The 22644-nt window shown below is 33.0% G+C and overlaps 1 protein-coding gene and 1 pseudogene across 8 annotated transcripts in view; both read left to right on the top strand.

Annotated features, from left to right (window-relative positions):
• Positions 1-22644, top strand: part of RUNDC3B (RUN domain containing 3B) — a 122348-nt gene that overhangs the window by 56610 nt on the left and 43094 nt on the right. For 4 of the 8 annotated variants that reach the window (XM_074367529.1, XM_074367525.1, XM_074367527.1 and 1 more), the window contains 3 exons: positions 10728-10817; positions 12828-12908; positions 21505-21552. In XM_074367529.1, coding sequence (XP_074223630.1) covers positions 10728-10817; positions 12828-12908; positions 21505-21552 — 219 coding nt within the window. The remainder of the gene's footprint in view (positions 1-10727; positions 10818-12827; positions 12909-21504; positions 21553-22644) is intronic. The other 4 variants (XM_074367530.1, XM_074367526.1, XM_074367531.1 and 1 more) reach the window with 1 other exon arrangement.
• Positions 1001-4576, top strand: LOC105062426 (small ubiquitin-related modifier 2 pseudogene; annotated as a pseudogene).

The raw sequence follows: 22644 nt of genomic DNA, 5'->3' as shown, positions 1-22644 counted from the left end.
CCTGTAGCATTCTTTGTCTTTCCAGACTACAACATTTATTTCATTACTTTAAAGAAAAAATGAATCATTCACTTCTTTAATTCTTATATATAATTAATGACTGCTCAGTTATCTTTTTAGAGCAGTCCCTACGAATGTTCTTCTTGTGTGGGGTAGGATTAAGAGATGGCACGTTGTGTCATGTGAAAAACAGGACCTTATTAATTTTTTTTATGATAATAGAAAAAAGGTTCATATTAGGACAACAGCCATTCCTATTAAGCTCTGGTCTTACCAATCTATATTTATAGCATTTGTTGAAGAAACCTCTTTTTTCCATTTCAAAAGTATTTGCAAATGAAAATATTCAATGATTTCAATATCCTAGGTATATACTATTCATTACAGTAGCTATATAAGTTAAAATTAAGATAAAATAGAGTTACTGATTCAGTTCTTCAGTTGCTTTATCGCAGTCCACGTGTTCACTTTCCCTGTGTGGCTAATGGATGCCAAATTAGATAGCACTGATGTAGAGCACTGCTTCGTGGCAGAAAGTTCTGTCTGAGAGCACTGCCTTAGGCACCTCTAAATTACCATACTTATTTCTGCCTTATTACTTATATTTCTAAAAGAGAGGAAGAGAGTGACAACTATAAACCAGTTTCGACAGAGAAAATTAGGCATATATATACAGAAATCGTGTATCTGGAATCTTAATTTCCGTGTCCTGATGCAGTATTTGACATTTTGGATTTTGAGACAATCTAGGCATTTATTGTGACACATTCTTTTAGCTGACTAGCCTGTACAGATTACAGTATCTTTAATTAGGTGTCTACATTTTTAGGTAATAAAATAATTTTTTATTTGGAAGATACAAAGAAAAAATTACCATGATTATAAATTTGACCAGGATATAAAAACTTTTAACTAAGAGAAGTATTTGCATGAAATAAATCTGATATATGCTTACTGAATTCTTTTAAAGCAGTGTGCTTGTCTTGTGGTATTTCTAAAAATGGACAGTGAGTTGATGATAAACTCTTAGACATTTGAAATGAACCTTATGAAATGAAGCATTTGTTTCTTTTATTTATCACCACCAGTATATACATTTAATTATGAAAGATACTAAATATTGAGGATCCTAAGGCTTTGAAATAAAAGTAATATCAGAATCTCATAGATCTAAAAAATCCTAAATTAATGAAATCAAAACCAAGTTTATACAGTAATCATCTCCTATTCAATAATGAGATTGCATCAAAGTTATGATAGTCTTTTCTAGGTAGAAATTAAAGTATTAATAATCTCTGTAAGTTGTTAGTCTTATTTCTTAGTTTATACAATTGGGTGGGGTAGAAAGAATACTTGAATAGACTATTTTTAGAGTGAGTAGTTTAAATGTTTTAAGGAAAATGTTTTTTGCTTTGTTCTTAGGTGTTAGCCATCCTTTTGGGAAAAAAAAAGTGATTCAGCTCTAAAACAGCCCATAAAGTATAAATATTCTTGTAACAATATATAAACATGTATTATTTAAACAGAAACATGGCTTAGTATATGTTTATACACAGAGAGACAGAGAAATATGTAATGTTTACATGTATATACACACACAGTATTTGAAAGTGACTATAGTGGCTCTGCAATTTTCAAGAAAGGAAGTAGAGAGTAATTTCAGAATTCTCATTCTAGAAGTTAACTAAAAAATGCAGTTACAAAGAGGCAGTCTGTCTTTTAAGGTTTTTTTTTCACTGAAATCAAGCCAAAGAAACTTGATTATAAATAAATTTGATTGTGAGTCCCTAGCAAAACATATATTTGGAAGATTAGGTTTTTAAAATGACAGGCATAGTATTGGAAAGAATAGTTATACATTACCTTTTGTCTGGATGCTTCCTGACATAAGTGCTTATAGAACAATGAGAAATGATCTCTAATTCTTTAGGAATCTTGAGAGTATCTGAATCAAGTGATTTCTTCTTGTTCTACTCTTCACAGTGAAAGAGTAATGAGATCCTTTAAATGGTAATACAAGTGTTTACCCTAGTACAGAAGGAGGAGCTACATGAGCTAAGACAGCAAGCTTGAAGTCACTAATCAGTGGAAATCCAAGGATAAGATTGGGTGGAGTGATTGTGGGGAACAAAACTTAAATAAATCTTCTAAAGTACATTATGATGGCTCTGAAGTATTAGAGAAATTCATGTGATCCTTTTGCTATGGTGGAGGATGTCTTGGTGAGCAATTGGAAAAACCCTTGGAGAGTTTCATGGTTTAGGGATTGGAGTGTTATTAGGAAATAGCCAGAGGTGAGAAGCTGACAGAGTCAAGATAGAATCCAAGCTAAAAAAAAAAAAAAAGTAGAAAATTGTTTTGGTAGGTTGCTGGAAAGGCCTAGAGATAGAGAAGTAAGGTAGAAGCTGAATTATTTTCTCAAAATTTTAATTTCTCCCCACCCCCAGCCTGAAAAGTTAAGCTAAAAAATACAAATGTGACATTTGACACAAGATCAAAAATATTCTGGCAAGGATATGAAGTAACAACTGTGGAAAATATAAAGTTAGAGATAAAATTACTTTATGGAGTCCTGTTGATTAGTTTGCAGTTGCCCTACAGTTCTACCTCATTTATAATGACAAAAGTAGTGTTCAGAAGAAATGTTAATCTTCTCGATATTATAGTAGGAGTAGGAGAAGGAGTAAAGTATAAAACTTCAAAAATTACTGAGCTGTCACAGAATGGGGAAAGAATGAGGTGATACACACTTTTCTAAAGTATATATACTTGTATAAAGTGTATGTACTTCTATATATATATATACTTCTACAAAGTATAGAAAAGTAGATAGAATAGTGATAAATTACCAGATCTTTCAAGAGTTAAGACTTTAGAGATTTGAATTTGTTTAAAAGTTTAACATTATTAAGATGAAACAAAGCATTATTAAAAGGTGCTTGTGTACTGCTACCACACAGTATATACAAAAATTAACTCAAAATGGATCGTACTTAAATGTAAAACTCTTAGAAGAAAACATAGTTGTAAATCTTCAAGACTTTGAATTAGACAGTAATTTCCTAGATATATCACAAGCAACATAAGAAACAGATAAATTGGACTGAATCAAAATTAAAAACTTTATGCTTCAAAGAATACCATCAGGAAAGTGAGAAAAATGACCACAAAGTGGGAGAGCATATTATCTGATAAGGGACTTATATCTGGAATATATATATAAAGAACTCTTATACCTCAGTAAAATTTTTTTTTTAAATTTTAAAATGGGCAAAGAATCTGAATAGACTTTTTTTCCAAAGAAGATACAGAAGTGACCAACAAACTGCACAACATCAGTAGCCATCAGGGAAATGCAAATCAAAACTGCACGATACCACTGTACACCTGCTAGGTTGGCTACAATCAAAAGAACATACAATAACAAGTATTGGCAAGGATGTGGAAAAATTGGAACCATTATACACTGATGGTGGGAAAGTAAAGTGATGCCACCACTTTGAAAAACACCTGGCCATTCCTCACGAGGTTAGATGTAGAATTACCCTGTGACCGAGCACTTGACTCCAAGATATGTAGATGTAGATGTAGGTATGTATATCCAAGAGAATTGAATCCACATGTTCATAATAAAATGTGTTTACAGATGTTTCATAGCAGCATCATCCATAATAGCCCAAACAAGGAAACAGCCCCACTGTCCATCAACTGATAAGTGAGTAAACAAAATGTGCATTCCATACAGTGGAGTGCTATTCAGCCATAAAAAGGAATGAAGAGTTTCTCCTGACGCTTTTGGTGCTTACCAGTGTGCTTGTTCTGTGGGGCCTGGTGCCTCTGTTGAGAAGCTGTAGCTGAGGAGACTGGAGCTCTGCAGGGCCAATGAAAAGCCCAAGATGTCAGGACTGAGAACAACAATTATATTAACTTGAAGGTGGTAGGGCAGGATGGTTCTATGGTGCAGTTTAAGATTCAGAGGCGTATAATACCACTAAGTAAACTGATGAAAAGATTTTTGGCAGTGAGGCAGATCAGATTCCCATTGAAGGGTCTCTAGTCAATGAACAGACACATCTGTACAGATGGAAATAGTGGAGGAAGATACAATTGATGTGTTCCAGCAGCATACAGAAGGTGTCTACTAAAGAGGGAAGCTGCCGCTTTATCCCAAAACTCTGTTCTTCCAGACCAAAAAGACATTATCAGTTAGAAAACCCAATTTGATTCCACCACATCCTGACTACCAAAGTGTAGCTTCCCCTATTCTTTCTTTTCCCCCTTTTCCATTCCTTTCTTTTACATAAAGTAACTGGTATATGTACACAAGCATATTGATTTTTTAAGTGAGTGGCCATTGATAATGTTTTGATTGACTTCAAATGGAGATGGGATGGGGAAAAATACTTCTGTGAAAATACCCCCTTTCTCCATGCTTGTGCACTTCAGCTGTTACCTTTTTATTCCAGTAAATTATTTTGCTTTCATTGCTCAACAACAGCAACAAAAGAACAACATGAAAGTCCTTGTATACCTTGTTCATTGGAGAATTTTAATGTTTTTAGTTCATCATTGTAAAGCCAAGGATAATTTTATAAATTTTTGTAGTAGCTGTTATTTGTAGAGGAGTCTGTCTTTAAGTAGGCATAAATTACTCTAAGGGAAATGAATCCCCAAGAGTTTTTCTTTCAAGTCATGTGTCTTGTTTTTAAATAAACTTCTTGTTAAAAAGAATGAAATACTGATACACACTACTATATGGATGAACTTTGGAAACATCATTATATTGTCAAAGAAGGCAGTCACAGAAGACTAGCTAGTGTATGATTCCATTTATATGAAATGTTCAGAGTAAGTAAATCTATGCAGACAGAAAGTAGATCAGTGCTTGTATGGCTGGGGTAAACGGAGTAGGTGTTGGAGGGAAATGGGGTGTGACTGCTAATGGGTACATGGTATCTTTTTGGAATAATGAAAATGTTAAAATTTATCATACTGATAGTTCAGGAACTTTGTGACTATAGTAAAAACCATTGAATTGTACTTTAAACGGTAAATTGTGTGGTATATGAACTACATCCCAATCAAGCTATCAAAATTTTTTTGAGGTTTATTAGAGTTATATGTGGGATAAGAAAGCTTAATACAGGTTTTTCTACCTGAAGGAAGAGAAATGAGTTCCACCTATTGCACCGGAAATCATGAAATCTCAATTGTAGGCTTGTCTAGAATAGTTCAACTTTAAAAGTTCTGATTAATAATTCAACTATTGTCATTTTTGTCTATAAAAATATTTATGGCTTATTAAATATCTAAACACTTTTAAAATAAATTTTGTTTTAAAAATTTGTTCTTTTTAAATTTGCATGCAACAATAATTCCACATATTCCTGGGAATGAGTAAGAAAAGCTTCAGGATACATTTGACATTACTCTATAGTAAAGATAAGAATAAAATAAGAATATTCCTGGTCATTCATACAGACATGTGACCGGAGAGTAAGAAGTATTATAACTGCCATTTTAAAATTGCTATTTAGAGAGAATTAGGTTTTTTTCCATTAATTTATTAATACAAGGCCTCTTTTCATTAGAAAATTGAACCTGTCATTCCTGTCACCAAAAACACCTTAACCACATTCTCTTTGCTCTTTTTTGTTGTAATGGGAAGTTTCTGCTGCTTTCAGAGGCTACTTTCTTCTGGATTCTATCTCCATTCACCTCTTCCTTTAGATACCACCTCTCCTAATCCTCAATCTATCTCCCATTGCTAGATCATTCCCACCCATGTAGAAACATACTGGTATCTCGTACCTTAAAAAGAAAAAAAAAAAAAAAGTCTCCATTGAACCTAATTTCCGTATTCTGCTCCATCACCAAACTTCTCAAAAATCTGTATACACCCTGTCACCATCTCCTTACCTTAAAGTCACTTTTCTGTTTATTCTTGTTGATCTTCTGGCTCTCAACACTTCACCAAGGGTATGTTATAAAAGAATACCAGTAATATACAAGCTACCACAACTTACTGGGCATTTTTCTATCCACGTTGTATTCCACGTAAAATGGTTGAAAACGTCCTCTTTCTTGAAAAGCCTCTTTGCTTTTAACTTATATAGCATTCCCTGGCTTTTCCTTCTCTCTCTATAATTGCTCTTTCTCTGGCTTCCCTCCCTCTTCACAGTTTCTAAGTGTCAGTGTACTCTGGGCTCAGTCCTCCATTGTCTGCTCTTCTTTCTCTTCTTAGAATTTCATCCATCTCCCTGGAGTTTTAAATACCACTTGTGTGGTCATGACATCACATTTAAATATCTAGCTAGAGAGTTCAGACTTCTTGATTTTTATCCCTTCTAATCCTGTTCACCCCCTCTTTTAGCAAGTGGTTTTACTGTCTTGCCTATATGGCTGGTGCAGTCAGAATCTAAAATTCATATTTGATTCCTCTTTTTCCTTTATTCTCTATGGTCATTCCATTAGCAAATCTTTTCAAGACTGTTTCCAAAGTCTGTCTTGAACCCACCCACTTACCTTTATTACCATGACTGCAACAGTAATACGTGCCTTCTCTCTTACCTCCACTCCATTGGCTTCCCAACTGAGATTCCAGTTTGCCCCCTGTCAGTAGCCACCCAGTTTCCAGCCAATCTTCTTAAAAGTAGGAGGTATCCAGTCAATTCCCACTTTAAACACTGAGATGGTTTCTCATTACTTTAGCTAGCAGGCTCTCTGAACACCTTTCCTGGAGTCAAATCCTGGTTTTACCATTTTCTAGCTGTGAAATCTTCGGCAAATTGCTTACCTCCTCCATGGCATAATACTTGGTGGTAAAGTTAAAGAAGATAATTAATGTAAAACACTTATAACTATGCATGGCACTTAGTAAATGTTCACAATTATAATTAATGTTTTGTGGCCTACAAAGTCCTGTGTGACCAGCCTTCTGTGAGCCTAAGGTCTCAGGCCAAATACTTGAGAATGCCTTTCCTAATGACTTTCTTCTAAGTTTGGTTCTCCTTTAGGTTTTCTCTGCCTGAACAGCCTATTTATTTACTTCATACTTGTTGTCATCTCTAGTTATCTTTTTCTTTGGTTTGTTGCCTGTCCTCTCCCCTAGACTGGAAGCTCCATAAAGAGGGGTCATGTTTAGCTTGTTCACCATTTTATCTCTGGTACCTAGCACAGTTCTTGCTGCATTATATATTTGTTGATAAAATAGTTAATGAATTAAATTTATTAATTCTTAACAAGGCTTTTTGGAGATGTATTTTTTTGGCCAGTTTTTCCTTCTCAGTTTGACTTTGAATAGAACATTTATTTGTAATGCTGTAATCTGTTTTGTATGTCATGAGGGAGAATCTTCTTATCTTCTCCCTTAAAGCTTCTTATATAAAGAATAAATTGGGGAAGAGAATAAGAATGTTGATAATGAAATTTCTTTGGTTTATAAAATAAGCTTTCTCATATTTTAATATTGCACTTTCAGCGTGTAGAATAACTTCTGACTCTCAGAAAAGGAAATTTTGAAACATGATATTGTGCACTATCAATGTAATCTATTCTGGTTGTTCACTTTGGATCTCATACAAAGGATATTTGTTATTGAAGTCCCCAAAAGGCTTTAAAATAGTTTTACAGAATGAACACTAAAGATAGCATTACAGAGACCTATTTCAATTAGAATTAAATTATATGTGATAAGAAAAGAAGTATTATTCTTATTAGGGTATTATTTTAAATACTTTTCTAGTTTCTGATATTTTTCTGGTCAATATACAAGTGATTGGAAAGAGTATACCTAATAGAAAGTGGAGGCCTTTCTTCCAGATCACAGTGATATCAAATAGTTGCTCACAATTTTCCTTTGCTTCTGAAATACAAACTTCTTTAAAGATACAGTCTAATGTATAAATCTTTAAATTGAAGTTTTTAATACATTTTTCACCTTGGTACTTTCAATATTTATAATACACTTTTGCAATTCTGCACACTATTTTGGTTAGATCCTTCTCATAAAAATATTTTCTTTAAAATGAAACATATTTTCAACAAAAGAAAGGGAATTTTTTTAGTCTATAACTTACTGTTATTGGATTAGTCATCTTAGGCTTTGCTCTTGGCTCATTGGATACATAAGCTTGGTTATATAAGCAAACTTTATTAATGTTCCAGGTTTTTGGTGAGATAAAATGAAGATATTGAAAGTTTACAGTCTTTAGAAGTCTTTGAAAGTATTGGTAACAGAAATCAGATTCTCAGTCAAAATTGTTGATATGTTGGTTTGATTAAGGGAATAATAAATTATTTTTTCCTAGTAGCTTTTGCCTCTTTAATACATGTGAATGACTTAAATAAATCTTTGATTAAGTGATAAAAAATCATCTTTTTTCAGATCAGTTCAGTCTTCATTTAAATACTGAATTAAGTTATTTTTAATGTGTTATCTCAAATTCAAAAGTGCATTTACTGAAAATGTGTTATTTTCTTAACCAGAACTAATAATGAAGTAGTTCAGCATACAAAGAACAGTTCTCTTGACTAGACTTTCATCTTCATTTGTCCTCCTCTCCCCCTCTGTTGCAGTAAATCAGATCTATGCAATATTATGCTTCAGGTGTGATTTTATTTGAGTGGAATTACTGATTTCACACTGAGCAAGCACTTCATTTATATTGGTTAGCTAAAAAAATCATTAGTAAAACAAAAGCAAAAAAGCTCATTAAAACAATACGACATACAAACATATAAATGACCTTTAGACTTAAAAAAAATTCCTAAGACCAGTTAGTTTTTATTTGTTTTAGGTATTCTCCAATAGTTCCTAAAACAAGATTGACATTAGGAAGCAAGCAAGAATAGTTTTGATCTGGGGGGAGGGGATAGCTCAGTGGCAGAGCAGGTGCTTAGCATGCACAAGGTCTTGGGTTCAATCCGGAGTACCTATGTTAAATAAACAAACAGACAGACAAACCTATTTACCCCCCCACCCCAAAAGAATAGTTTTGATCTGACTCTTGGAATATACTTAGAAGCATGGTGGGCTCAAGGTGGCAAACAAAGGTAGACCTTTTCTTATGTAGGGAAGTAACTGGGAATAATGGGTGACTGTCAGTATCAAAAACTAAAACAAATGCACATGCCCTGTAGAATCTTGTAGTTTAGAACCATTGGAATCATAGATCTTCCAGGAGTTGATAAAAGATTCTGTCAACAGCCAACTTAGTTGTTGGAACAGGGGCAAAATATCAGATATATAGATTTGCCTAAATATCTTTACCTTTCGGTGGAACACCTCAGTTGAATATGTAGAAATTCCTCCCGTTTAGTTTACTAATCTTTGTTAGGCTGGAATTGTTAGTTTTTCTCCCTTTGTGTAAACCAATAAAAGCAATTCCCATATTTCCAAGGAAACAGAAAACATCTACTTCAAGCTAGGCTTCCCACCTATTTTTGTTTGCAGCCTTAATATCCGTCAGGGGGTAAATAGTTGTCTCTTATTTTCCTTTGTACTTTTTATTCACTTAAAATCTCTTAAGGACCATAATAGAGGTTAAATTCTCTTTAAATGTTTTTGTTTTACAAGAAGTATTATGGTTTAATAGAAAATATATAGAACTTAAAGTAAGAATAATTGAGTTTCCTCCTTGAGCAGTTTATCAACATAAGCTTGGGCAGATTGTTTTGACCTAACTCTTTTCTTGATGGTGAATTTGAAATGCATGACAATTCCTCCTGCGTTTACTTCATGGGCTTTGCAAGTATCAAATAATATGTTTGTAAAAATATTTGGTAAACTGTAAACTTTAAAATTGATGATAGGATTACGAGCATATAAACTTTATATGCAGCCTTTATAAACTCATAAATATGGAAAAGAGCAAGACAAATTTCATTTTCTAAAATGTTTTCCTTTTAGTGGGATGTTACAGAGTGGTGTTGACTGCCAGTGTATAATATAAATAACTATAACAATTTAATTATCTTCTTTACTGAACATAAACTAGTTTTTGCATGGTAATATTTTTTAAAAAGTAAATTCAGTGATTTTACGTTCTTTTGTAGAAAAATACCTTAAGCATATATTAAATGATATTTTTTCAAAGTATTTATTTTAAAATAAAACTTTAGTATTTTAAAAACTGACATTAACCTAAACAAAAGGCTTTACAGGGATTAGCAAAGATAGATTCATATTCACATTTTGTCAAGGAGATAATGAATTTTTTATATTTCATGTGCAGCTACCTTGGCAGCCCATCTGCCCTATTAAAGATTAGCATGAGTTACTATTAATCACACCTTCTTAGTTCTTAATTTAGTTAATAACCCTTGGAATTATAGAAAAATAGAATGTATGTTTGTGTTTGTTCTTTGTATAGAATAATAGTCTACATCGTTTTGAAAATAGACCTGTATAAATGACTGAACTTGCCACTTTTCAGCTTCCATTTATATTGGTTCACTGTTACGGAAAAATGTTAGACACTCGAGGTCCACTGAATGAGTCACTTTGGAGATTCTTTTTAAGAGAGATAGAAACACTGATAATGTTACAGTGGCACTTTTTTTTTTCCTAAATAGCTACAGGATTTAAGTGATCCAAGTATGTTTTTGTTTTGACAAGTTAAATAAAATTAAGTTCTTTCCACTTTAGTTTGGTCTCTAAATGATTTCTCTAGATGAAACTTCAGTCTGTTTTTAATATTTGTGTATTCACCCATTTCATTTTTTAGGAGATTTTATGAAGATGGAGCAATTGTCTTGGGTGAGGAAGCAAATATGCTTGCTGGTATGCTGCTTGGACTCAATGCTATTGATTTCAGGTGCTTCATCTATATGTATTCTGATTTGAAATTCTTCTACTTCATAGTAATTTCTACTTGTGATTCTTTTCCTTCAGATTTCTAAGTAGGGCACACAGTTGGATATTGATTTGATTTATGAGGTTCCCTTTGGAATGACACTGCTTTTCTAAATAAGTTTGCTCTCAGAAAAGGCTATCTCAAACTTAAGGATTTAACTGCCAGGCTTGCTCTCTAGTTTGGGTAAAAAGAAAGCTTGGGCCACATCCCTCCAAGCAGAAAAATCATGTATTCTGGTAGCACTGAAGGAAGGTTTCGGACCTACCTCTTAGTATTTTTCAACTACTGCTTTAAAATGAGGAAGACAAGTAGATTCAAAGCCAAAAAGATTTTCATTATCTCATACGTTGAGATAAAGAGGGTATTGACAGGCTATCTTCAGTATCTTGTTTCTTGTTATGTATCTAGAATATTAATAAAATTGTTAATATTTGCTTTTATTATCAACAAGATGAATTGATTCTAAACTAAGATTACAAGTACTAAAAATGGATGTTGTAAGTTCTTTTTAGGTTGAAGGGAGCATCCTTTTGCATTTCTTCAGTTGATCCACGATTTTCCATTATACTAAAAGTAAAAATTTTGTCTATAGCAAGAACTCAAGCATAAGAATGAAGTATTATATTTTAGTGAAATGTATCACTTAAAAATCTAAGAATATTAACAAAACAAATATAATACTTAAATGAAAATCTACTTTTACTTCTTGAATTAAAAATAATGCTACTCATTTTCACTGAGGTTACCTTTTTCTAGTAAATCGCTTGCTTTTCAAAGTATTTTTTACCTTATAGATTTCAAGTTTAATGAAGTAGAATTATATTAATTAGCTTTTTTGTTTAGGATGAACATAATAGATGCAGTATGATGGTTGTCTTTATGATCCCGCTAAGGGATTAACTTTTTACATGGCCTGCTGCTGACTCTGTGTAAATTCTTCACAATTTTATTTTTCAGTTGAAAATATTACTGGGACAAATATCTAAACTTAAACTCTTGGTTTATTGTAACCCATTGATACTGTATAGAAAGCAGATGTCTTAAAGGTACATTAGTAATATTTCTATAAATGAAGGAAAGTCTATATAAAATGTTGCCACCTTGATTCTCTCCTTATTCAAGTCTGTATAAATACAAACATACCCTTGGTATTAATATATTAGAATAAGTATTTCAACAGATAAACTTCCCCCCCAAAACCAGAAGTTAGTAGTGCATGTATGAATTTTTTCCTTTGAAAGATCAACTTGTATCTTATAAATGTTCCTGTGTTTATCTTCCTACAAAGATGTACTTTTTTCCTTTTAACAATAAACTAAACAATGTTTTAAAAAATCCAGTTGGATATAAGATTATACAGAACAAAGATTACTGGATTGGGGGACCAGGAGACCCAGTTTCTTTACTGGCAGCATGACTTTGGGCAAGTCACTTAACCTTTTCCTTGTTGCGACGGCTTCAAAATGGATTGCCTGGAGTTCAGAAGTTGTTTAGCATTCTTTTTAGGTATAAGATCCAACCTTTCACCTATTGAGGTAGTTTAGAAAACCCTCATTTTCTAATTACTCAGTTCTTTTTAGAAGATATTCAGTGCCACCTGAGAATTTGTATTTAAATGTGAACAAGTCTTCATTTGAAAATTCTCTAGTGATGTTGTAAGAGTCTAGTAAAGACCAAGATAGTTATGAAATGAATAAACAAAGTTTGATCAGATTTCTCAGTAAGTTTTACTTTTGCATGATATATTTATGTAACAGTGTTATTAACTTGTGCAAGCCTTTGTCATTGGTATTGAAGGTAGAATATCTTTATTTGATGTTTATTTGTACCAAGTCACATTTAAATTACAAATAAAAAAAAATTAAAAGCTCACCTGTAATTTGATGAAACAGTTGTCTCTAACAAGAGATTGTTTATAACACTTTGATTTAAAATTTTATATATTAATACAGTTATTGTCTATTGTCCTAGCTTCTGTCTAAAGGGAGAAGGATTGGATGGCAGCTTTCCTGCTGTAATAGACTACACACCGTATTTGAAGTTTACTCAAAGGTATTTGACATTTTGAAATATGTTATTGAAATCTTAACTTATAATTGAATGTCTTGTTATGCAATATATTCATCTGATTAAAACTACTTTTTATAAAACGTTTCAGTAACAGAAATCATTCAAAAATATAAACTTCAGTTGCTTTGTTAGTATATAAGTATACTCTTTTTATACAAGTGTAATCCTAGCATAAATGTAGTTTTTAAAAAAACAGCATATATTTCTACTGCTGTAGTCAATATAATAATTTTAAAAGCTCTATGATAGTCCATTGAGGTTTCAAAACTATAATTCATTATTTAGATTGTTTTTCATTTTATTGCCATTGTAAAGAACACAACAATGAACAGTTTTGTGTAAATAAATTTTCTTTTTGTTTCTGTTGTGAATTTAGAGTTATTCAGGTAAGTGCAGTGAAAAATTTTGTGGCTCTTGAAGTCTGTCCTTAGAGTTGTATTAGTTTATCCTACTACCAGTATTGTGTGAGAGTTATGGATTTCCTAATCTCATTAGCATTGAAAATTAATCAGATGAAGTCTATAGATTTTCTGAAAAGCTGCTTGTATAGTTGATTTTGTGAATAGAATAATGCTCTTATGTACTTCTAAATGTTATGATCAGGCCAAAGCTGCAAGGGAGAGAGCGAGTGAGTACAGTATGTATGTATGCAGTGTATATATGTATGTACACACACATGCACACACACACACACTCAAGATGCATTTATTGAGTGTTTCATGTAGGAAAGAATCTTTCCTAGGTGCGAGGGATACATAGATGTCAAGAGTTATAGGAACTTCGTGAACTTCTAAAGAGAAATACAGTCACTCTACTGAAGATAATCACCATCTAGTGAGAGAAGTCACTGTGATTTCAGAGCCAGGAGTGTGAAGATATTTTAGAAGATGAAGGAGAAGGATGAATAGAGTATTATGGTACCAAGATTTCTAACTTAAATAAGTGCATCCCTTGGGAAGAGGGATGATAATTCTACTACATCAGTTTTAGGAAAGTAATACACCAAGAGATATTTTGAATAAAACATAAAATTATACTGTTTTGGCATATGTTAAATTATAGGACATTTTGTGAATATAAATAGTTTAAAATAATACTAGTAAAAATAATAGTAATATTTATTGAATGTTTATTATATATCAGGCATTGGTCTAAGTACTTTACTTCTATTAACTCATTACTCTCCTCAAAATCCAGTGAGGTAGGCACCACTGTCCTTATTTTAAATGAGAAAACTGCAATACAGAGAGGTTACATAACTTGTTCATAATCACACAGCCTGTTTGTGCAAAGTGGGTCACAAGTCTGAAATTAAAGAGTACAATGCCAGCTGGAGAAAGGAGTTTGGTCATCAACATGCAGATAAAAAGGCTATTTTTAGTGACTTAGGAAATTACTTAAAATATGAAGATAAATGTAAATACAAATTTTCCTCTCTTACTTACATAAGAGACTAATACAATGCATTTAAAAGGTATGATAGTGGAATCTTCTCAGTTGGTGCCCAAGAATGAATTTATGGTATATATTCTGTGCCCCCAGCTGCTTATCCCTGTTTTGTCTGATTTTAAATACAATTTCCTCTTTGATGCACCAATCTAAACATGTATGTATATCTTCCTCTCCTTTATATACTAAAGGATTCCTACCATCTTGTTATATAAAGAGTACTAAAACGAGAAGGAAAATACCAATTCAACCTAGTCATGACCCAGTTAGCATTACTCACCACAGAGTTTTTCTTTTTAGAACGATTTAAATTCTTCTAATAGTCGTAAAGTACCAATATTTTAAAAATTGAACTGCTTCCATCCAAGTATACCTGTTTTAAACACATTAAAAAAAAAACAAAACTCTATTTAATTCCTGATTTTAAAAAACCAGAGAGATTCTGTCCCTCCTCAAATTACTGCTTTTAACTTATTTGGAGAGCAATGTGTATTTATTGTAGAATAATTAATTAGAAAATACAGAAATGTAGAAAGTAGAAGAAAACTTAAGTCACTCATAATCTTATCTTTAAGAAGCAGCTGCTAGAAGCCTTAATGTTTTGATGGATAGCTTTCAGCCTTTTCTATGCACAGGAATATTTTTCTTTAAAGTGGAATCACAGTGTACATGTAACTGATTTTTTCCCTTAATACTGTATACTGAACATTTTTGCATGTCCTTAACTATCCTTCCATAGCCTCATTTCCTAAACGGAGTAGAATTTCATTATCTATATAATGTTAACCTAGTTATCATTGGACTTTTGGAGTACATTCAGTTCATTGTCACACATAGTATTGCACTTAGTGTCCTTGTAACTACATTTTTTTATGTGTAACAATAATTATTTAAGATAAAATCCTGAAAGTAGAATTTCTGGGATAAACAGCATATATGTTATTAAAGCTTTTGAAACATGCTGTCAGACCACCCTGCACAGAGGCCATACCCAGTTCCTGTCAGTGATATTTGAGAGTACCTGCCTCCGCCATTTCCAACTAAGTGTTAAAAGTGTGGCTAATTCTATAAATAAAAATAGTATTCTGTTGTTGTTCTGGTTTGCATTTATTTGATTGCTGGTGAAGCTGAACTTTAAAAAATGTTTGTTTGCTATTAGTCTTTTGAAATAGAGCTTTATCCATCTGAAGCGAAATTATGAAAGATGTTAATAGAAAACATCATAGAATATAATTCATATTTAAAATTCGTTTAATTAAGTTTTAGTTTGTGTACCAGTGAGAAAAGAGTTGTGTTTTTCTGAGTTAACTGCTTGATATAACTTTAAACATCCTTGAACACTTTTTCTTGAATGGATTTTAGGCCAAAAAAAGTCTAGTAATAAGTGAAGATTATTGCCCTTTATAATGTCTTCAGTTTTTCAGTTTTAAATATGACATTCTTATTGCTAAATCTTTGTACTTAGAAATTTTCTACAAACAGAATTACTGAGTTAAAAAGACTGTAAATGATCAAGTATGCTGTTAAATTGCCCTTGCTAGATGTAGCATTCCTTAAACAGTTGGCCGTCCACATCTGCAGGTTTCACATCGATGAATTCAACCAACTATGGATCTAATGTATATGAGACTTGTACATATAGGGGACTTGAGCATCTATGGATTTTGGTATCTGCCGGGGCTTCTGGAACCAACCGTCCTTCACTCTGCCTTGTCCCCCACTTAGCAGGGATAAACTAATCATTTGCTCAGAAGCCCTATCCTTTGGCCTGTGTACTGCATCAAATCAGCTCTCTTCTGTCTTTGCTCTGGCAAGTGCCCCCTTCAATTACTTTTCTTTTTTCTATATCTTTCTACACATCACAGCATACAAGTATGTTGTTATTTTCACTATCTTAAAAAATGAAACATAGAAACTTTCCTAACCCCACATCCACTTCTAGTTATTTCTCAGTCCCCCTTCCTTTATTACAAAACTGTGACTCTCCATTTTTTTGCCTCCATTCTCTCTTGAACTATTGGAATGAGCTTTAATACCTACCCCTGAAACTGCTCTTTTCAGAATCAGCAGTAAAGTCTCATTGCCAAATCCAGGAGTTGATTTCCTCACCTTACTTGACCCTTGATCGCTGTCTGATATATGTGATTGCTGTTGCTCAGCACTCTTCTTATTTTCTTCCTTTTTGCTCCTTCTTACTCTCCTTCACTGCTTTCTCCTCATCTCCCCAACCTATAAATGCTGGACTGTTTCAGAGATCAGTCCTGAATAATCTCTGTCTACCTTCACTCTCCAAGTAGTTTCATCCAGTTTCATGGCTTCAGATACTATCTACATGCTGCTTTTTCCCAAATGTATGATTTCCACCTGGAACACTACTACAAATCCTGGACTGATACATCCTGCTGCCAACTTAACACTTCCACTTGGATGTGTAATAAACACCTCAGATGTAACATGTACAAAATTGAACTCCTAATTACCCACCTATCCACCACCCCACCACCCTTGTGCAAAAAAAACCCTTTCTTTTCCTTTCCTTAGTCTTTGCCATTCCAGGAATGGTAGTTTACCATTCTAGTTTCTGATGCTCAAAGCTTTGGAGTCATTGTTGAATGATCTCTTCCACAATCCACATGTGATCCATTAGAAAATCCTTTGGCACTGCCACTATCACCTCCTCAATTTAAACCTGAAGATCTTCACGCTCTACCTTTGACTTCTATAGTTTATTCACGTAGAGCAGCCAAAGTGATCCTTTTGAAATGTAAGTCAAATCATTTTTTCTCTCTGCTCAAAACTTTCCAGTAGTTTCTTTCCTTCTGACTCAAAGTAAAGAACAAATTCCTTAGTTGATCTGGTGTCCAGTACCTCTCTGACCTCATGTCTTTCTCCCTGCCCTCTTGAGACGAGAGGGAAGGAGGCAGAGCACAACCACTGAAGGAATGACATAGCAATTGAGGACAGACTGGTTAGAACCAAGATGGTGGAAGATCCTACTTCCAGTAGACCTTGAGCCTCATGGCACACCCATAGGTGCCATGACAGTTCCTAGGTTGTCATAAAAGATCAAAAAGTGGGTGGGGCCCCAATTCCTAGAAATCCTTGCCCCTTCCCCAGAGTAGCTGGAATAATCCTCCCACTTGTTAGCATATGAAATTACTGAACCTGTAAAAACTAAACACCTCCAAACCTCTCGATCTCTCTCCCTCTCCCCTTTTGAGATGGCCTGCATTCTGTCTATGGAGTGTGTATCTCCTAAGCTGCTCTTCCTTCTGAGTGAGATGGACCTCACTCTTCCTATGGAGTGTGTATCTCTAAATAAACTTGATTTCACTCTACTGTGCCTTGCTCTTGAATTCTTTCCTGTGGAGGCAAGAATCTATTCTCCAGCAACATGTTCATGTTGTCGCTAATGGCAGAATTTCCTAATCTCTTATGGCTAAATAGTATTCCATTGTATATATATGCCATGTCTTTTTTACCTATTCGTCTGTTGGTGGACACTGAAGTTGTGTCCATATCTTGATTGCTTATGCTGCAATAAACATGGGATATTTCTTCAAGGTTGTTTTAATTTCCTTTGGGTATATACCCAGAAATGGGATTGCTGGATCGTATGGTAGTTCTGTTTTAATTTTTGAGGAACCTCCATATTGTTTTCCATAATGGCTATATCAGTTGACCTTCCCACAGCAATACAGACAGGTTTCCTTTTCTCCACATCTTTGCCAGCATATCTCTTGTTTTCTGATGATAGCCATTCTGATAGATATGAGGTGATAATCTTGTGATTTTGATTTGCATTTCCCTGATGATTAGTGAGGTTGAGCAACTTTTCATGCATCTATTGGCCATTTGTGTATCTTCTTTGGAGAAATGTCTTTTCTGTTCCTCTGCTTATTTTTCAGTTGAATTGTTCAGGTTTTTATGATATTGAGTTGTATAAGTTCTTTATGTATTTTGAATATTAACCCTTTATCAGATATATGCACATATTTTCTTCCATTTAGTCGGGAGATGCCTTTTCATTTTCTTGATGATTTCCTTTGCTGTGCAGAGGCCTTTAATTTGATGAGTCCCATTTGCTTATTTTTGCTTTTGCTTTTTTTTATTTGCTCTTTTTTTTTTTTTTTTTTTTTTTTGTGTGGTGTCAAATCCAAGAATCATTGCCAAGATAGATGTCAAGGAGCTTACCTACTGTGTTTTTTTCTAGGATTTTTACATTTTCAGGTCTAGTGTTCAAGTCTTTAATCAATTTTGAGTTTATTTCTGTGTGTGATGTATGATAGGGGTCCAATTTTATTCTTTTGTATGTGGCTGACCAGTTTTCTCAGCACCATTTACTGAAGAGACCATCCTTCCCACATTGTATATTCTTATCTCCTTTGTCATTAAATTGACCATATGTGCATGGGTTTATTTCTGGGCTCTCTGTTCTATTCTATTAATCTCTATGTCTGTATTTTTGCCAGCACTGTACTGTTTTGATTACCGTGGATTTGTAATATATTTTGAAATCAGGAAGTGTGATGTCTCCAGTTTTGTTATTCTTTCTCCATATTGCTTTGGCTCTTCGGGGAATTTTGTGTTTCTATACAGATTTTAGGATTGTTCTATTTCTGTGAAAAATGCATTGAAATTTTTATAGGGATTGTATTAAATCTGTAGATTGATGTAGGTAGTATGGACATTTTAGCAGTATTAATTCTTCCAATTCATGAGCACCAAGTATCTTTCCATTTAATTTTATCTTCGGTTTTTTTCGTCAGCATCTTACAATTTTCAGTGTACAAGTCTTTCACCTTCGTAGTTAAATTTATTCGTAGGTGTTTTATTCTTTTTGATGCAATTGTAAATGGTATTGTTTTCTTAACTTCTCTTTTTGAAAATTTGTTATTAGTATATAGAAATGCAGCTGATTTTTTAAATTGATTTTTTATCCTGCAATTTTGCTTAATTGATTAGTTCTAACAGGTTTGTGTGTATAGAGTCTTTAGGGTTTTTTATATATAATATAATATCATCTGTAAATTGTGACAGTTTTCACTTTTTCCTTTCTGACTTGGATGTCTTTCATTTCTTTTTCTTGCCGAATTGCTCTCTGGTTAAGACCTCTATGTTGAATTATATGTTGAATGTAAGTAGGTGAATGTGTGCATCCTTGTCTTATTCCTGATCTTAGAAGAGAGCTTTTTTTTTTTTTTTTTTTGCTTTTCTCCATTGAGTGTGATATTAGCTGTGGGCTCACTACATATGGCCTATATTATGTTGAGGTATGTTCCCTCTATTCCCAGTTTGTTGAGAGCTTTTTTGATCTTATCTTTCTCTGTACTTTCATTTACTTCTTTTTTATAAGTATATAAGGCTATAAATATTGCTTGAAGTGCATCTTAAAAGTTTGATAAATTATTTTTATTTTTGCTGTTTTAATACAGTTTCCATTACAACTTTTTGACCAAAGATTATTTGGAGTGTAATTTTAAATTTTCAGTTATTTTCAGGGCCTTTGTTAATGTTGTGATTAGTGAGCATGGTCTGCATAATGGTCTGTATAATAATAGTTCCTTGCAATTTGTTGAGAAATAATCTAGAATAGGTTGGTATTCCAATGATTGGGTCCTGTATTCATTATATTATGCTTTTTAATGGTATTGTTCTAATATTTTATATCTTTTTTTATTTGTCCCTGTTTCAGCCTTCTAATTGTTGAGATGATTCAGTAAATTCTTTTATTATGATATTTGATTTGTCAATTTTTCCTTTAACTACTTGTGATTTTTACTGCATATTTTTTGATGCTAACTTATTAGATGCATACAGGTTTAGAATTCTTAATTTATCTTGAATTAGTATCAATATGTAGTAACCATAATTATGTAGTAATTTTTTAAATTTCTTAAAATTCATTTTGTTTGATATTAATAGATTCCAACCATTTTCCCTTAGGTTAATAATTTTCTAGTATCTTTTAATCTTTTTTAAACCATATTTTATCTAATCTGACATGCCTTCCATTGTAAATGTATCTCAATTCAGAGACTTTAATATGTGAGAAAATGGCTTAACAGCAGTAGTAATATATCACTTGTAATCTATACCCTGATTTCAGACATATTAGTGAAAAAAAATAGCAGGAATTTATGAAATACAGTTCTTTTAACTTTTGTTTTTAAGTATATCTTTTCAAAATAGTAATTAAATGGAGTTAAAAAAAAATCAAGCCTAATGGGCTTTTTGTCTTTTAACTGAGGTGCTTAGGATTATTTACTGATCTATTTGGATTGATATCTCCTATTGTGCTTTTTGCTTTCTGTTTGTCCTAATTTCTTTTTCTACTCTTTTTATCTTCTTTTTCTTGGGGGGAATTGATTTTCCCTCTCCCTCCATTTTATTCGTCTACTAGTTTATAGTTTACATGCTACTCTTCTTTTATTGGTACTCCATTAATTTGACTATGCATATGTAAAATTTAACAAAGGCTAAAGTTAATATCTTTACCACTTACCCAGATAAATGAGGACCTTTTATTGTTTTAATTCAGGTCATTTCATTCTTGACATATGCTATCACTGTCGAGAATTTTAGGTTTGCCATTGATTTATTTAAAATTCCATGAAGTAGGCATCATTGTTAGTGTTTTACACTCTCAGTATTTAGGTTTACCTAGAAGTTAACCATTTTCTTTGCTGAGTGTGCCTTCTTGGATCATTTTCTTTTTTCCTGAAATATAATTGTAAGTTCTTTTAGTGAGACTTAGTTAGTACGTCCCTCAGGTTTTAGTATTCTGAAAATATGCTCATACTGCCCTCTTTCTGGGAAGGTAATTTTGCTGTATATACTATCCTGATATAGCAGTTGTTTTTTCTTAGCATTTAAAAAATCTTTAATAAATATTGTAATTTATTTATATCTACTTTATATTTTACAAATTCCATGTTCATTTGTATCTTTTAGCTCATCCATTTAATTTTTAATGTCAAATAACATTTTTTTAAAGTTCTTTGCCTGTTTTTCAAAGGTAGAACTTTATCATGATACACTGCTTTCTTTTCTGCAAGTCACCCAAAGCCACAAATGTGACAGGCAAATTTCCTTTTAGTGTGTGTTTTCTTATTGGTTTGTTTTCTAGATCATCGACCGAGAACATCTCCACGGTTGGACCTTTCTTTATGCAGAGGTCTGTGATTCAAATCTGCAACATGCTTGGACTCCAGACTCAGGAGCCCAACAGATGCAAACACAGATCGTGGGGGATGAAATATATATCTTTCTTTGCTCTTTATTGTATTTTGTACCATTATATGTAGATTAACCTATGAAATTATAACTTCTGAACTGGAATTCTTTTGGTTCATATTTTCCTGGTGTGTTTCCATCTTTTTCATTTTAATTGTTATATAGTCATATGTATCTTGTAGACAACTTATTGTTGGCCCTTATTTGTCTTAATCAAACCTGAGAATCTGACTTTTGGTTGCTGAGTTTAACCCACTTAAGATTTTTGTAATTTCTTTTATATTAGGGTTTATTCTGTCATCTAATTTTTTGTTTTGAATTTGCTCTATTTTTATATTTTGCTCCTCTCTTTGACGTATCAGAGTTTCTTTTTATACCTTAAGTTTATATAGACTATTTTTATGCGTTCTTTGTTATAAGTTAGTACCATTGCTCATATTTTAAAATTTATTTCCCCTATTCCTTTTTAAGTATATTAATACCTATATTTTTCTTCTAAACCAGACGACCATCTTAGCACACTTTGCTCTTCGTTTAGTTTCTCCCCCTCTTTTTTTCCCCACCTTATTCTGTACTCCTCTAACATATTGATGTCATGAGGAATTTTAGATAAGGATTGTAATGAATATTCTCTCTGCTTCACCTTTGCCTCTCCTTCTTCCCCTAACAAAAAAGAGTTAGAAGTGACTGGTTTTTCTGAACCTCTTGTTATCTTCTCTTTGTCAAAGCTGAGCTGACCTTGAGCACTACCCTGACATTATACCTCACTGGCAATAGGGTGACAGTGCTATTTTCTGCCTTGCAGTGGAGATTGGACAGGCATTGATCCACGTGGGGCAGTGAAAAGATACCAGCTATAAAGCTCTTCCCAGCACATGTGGAATTTCTAGCTCTCTTCTCTGGACATTCTCACAGTTTTTATGTTAATTCTAATTAAAATCTGTAGACCTCACTTGAACTTCTGTAGCATCTCTAGGTTTGACATTGTGAGAGGGAATCAGCTAGCCCTTGTTAGTTTCTGGGCTTGTGTGTT

This window comes from Camelus bactrianus, chromosome 7, assembly GCF_048773025.1.
Source record: "Camelus bactrianus isolate YW-2024 breed Bactrian camel chromosome 7, ASM4877302v1, whole genome shotgun sequence".
Taxonomy (NCBI): domain Eukaryota; kingdom Metazoa; phylum Chordata; class Mammalia; order Artiodactyla; family Camelidae; genus Camelus; species Camelus bactrianus.
The sequence above is the reverse complement of the archived record's forward strand: the minus strand, read 5'-3'. Positions and strand labels throughout refer to the sequence as shown.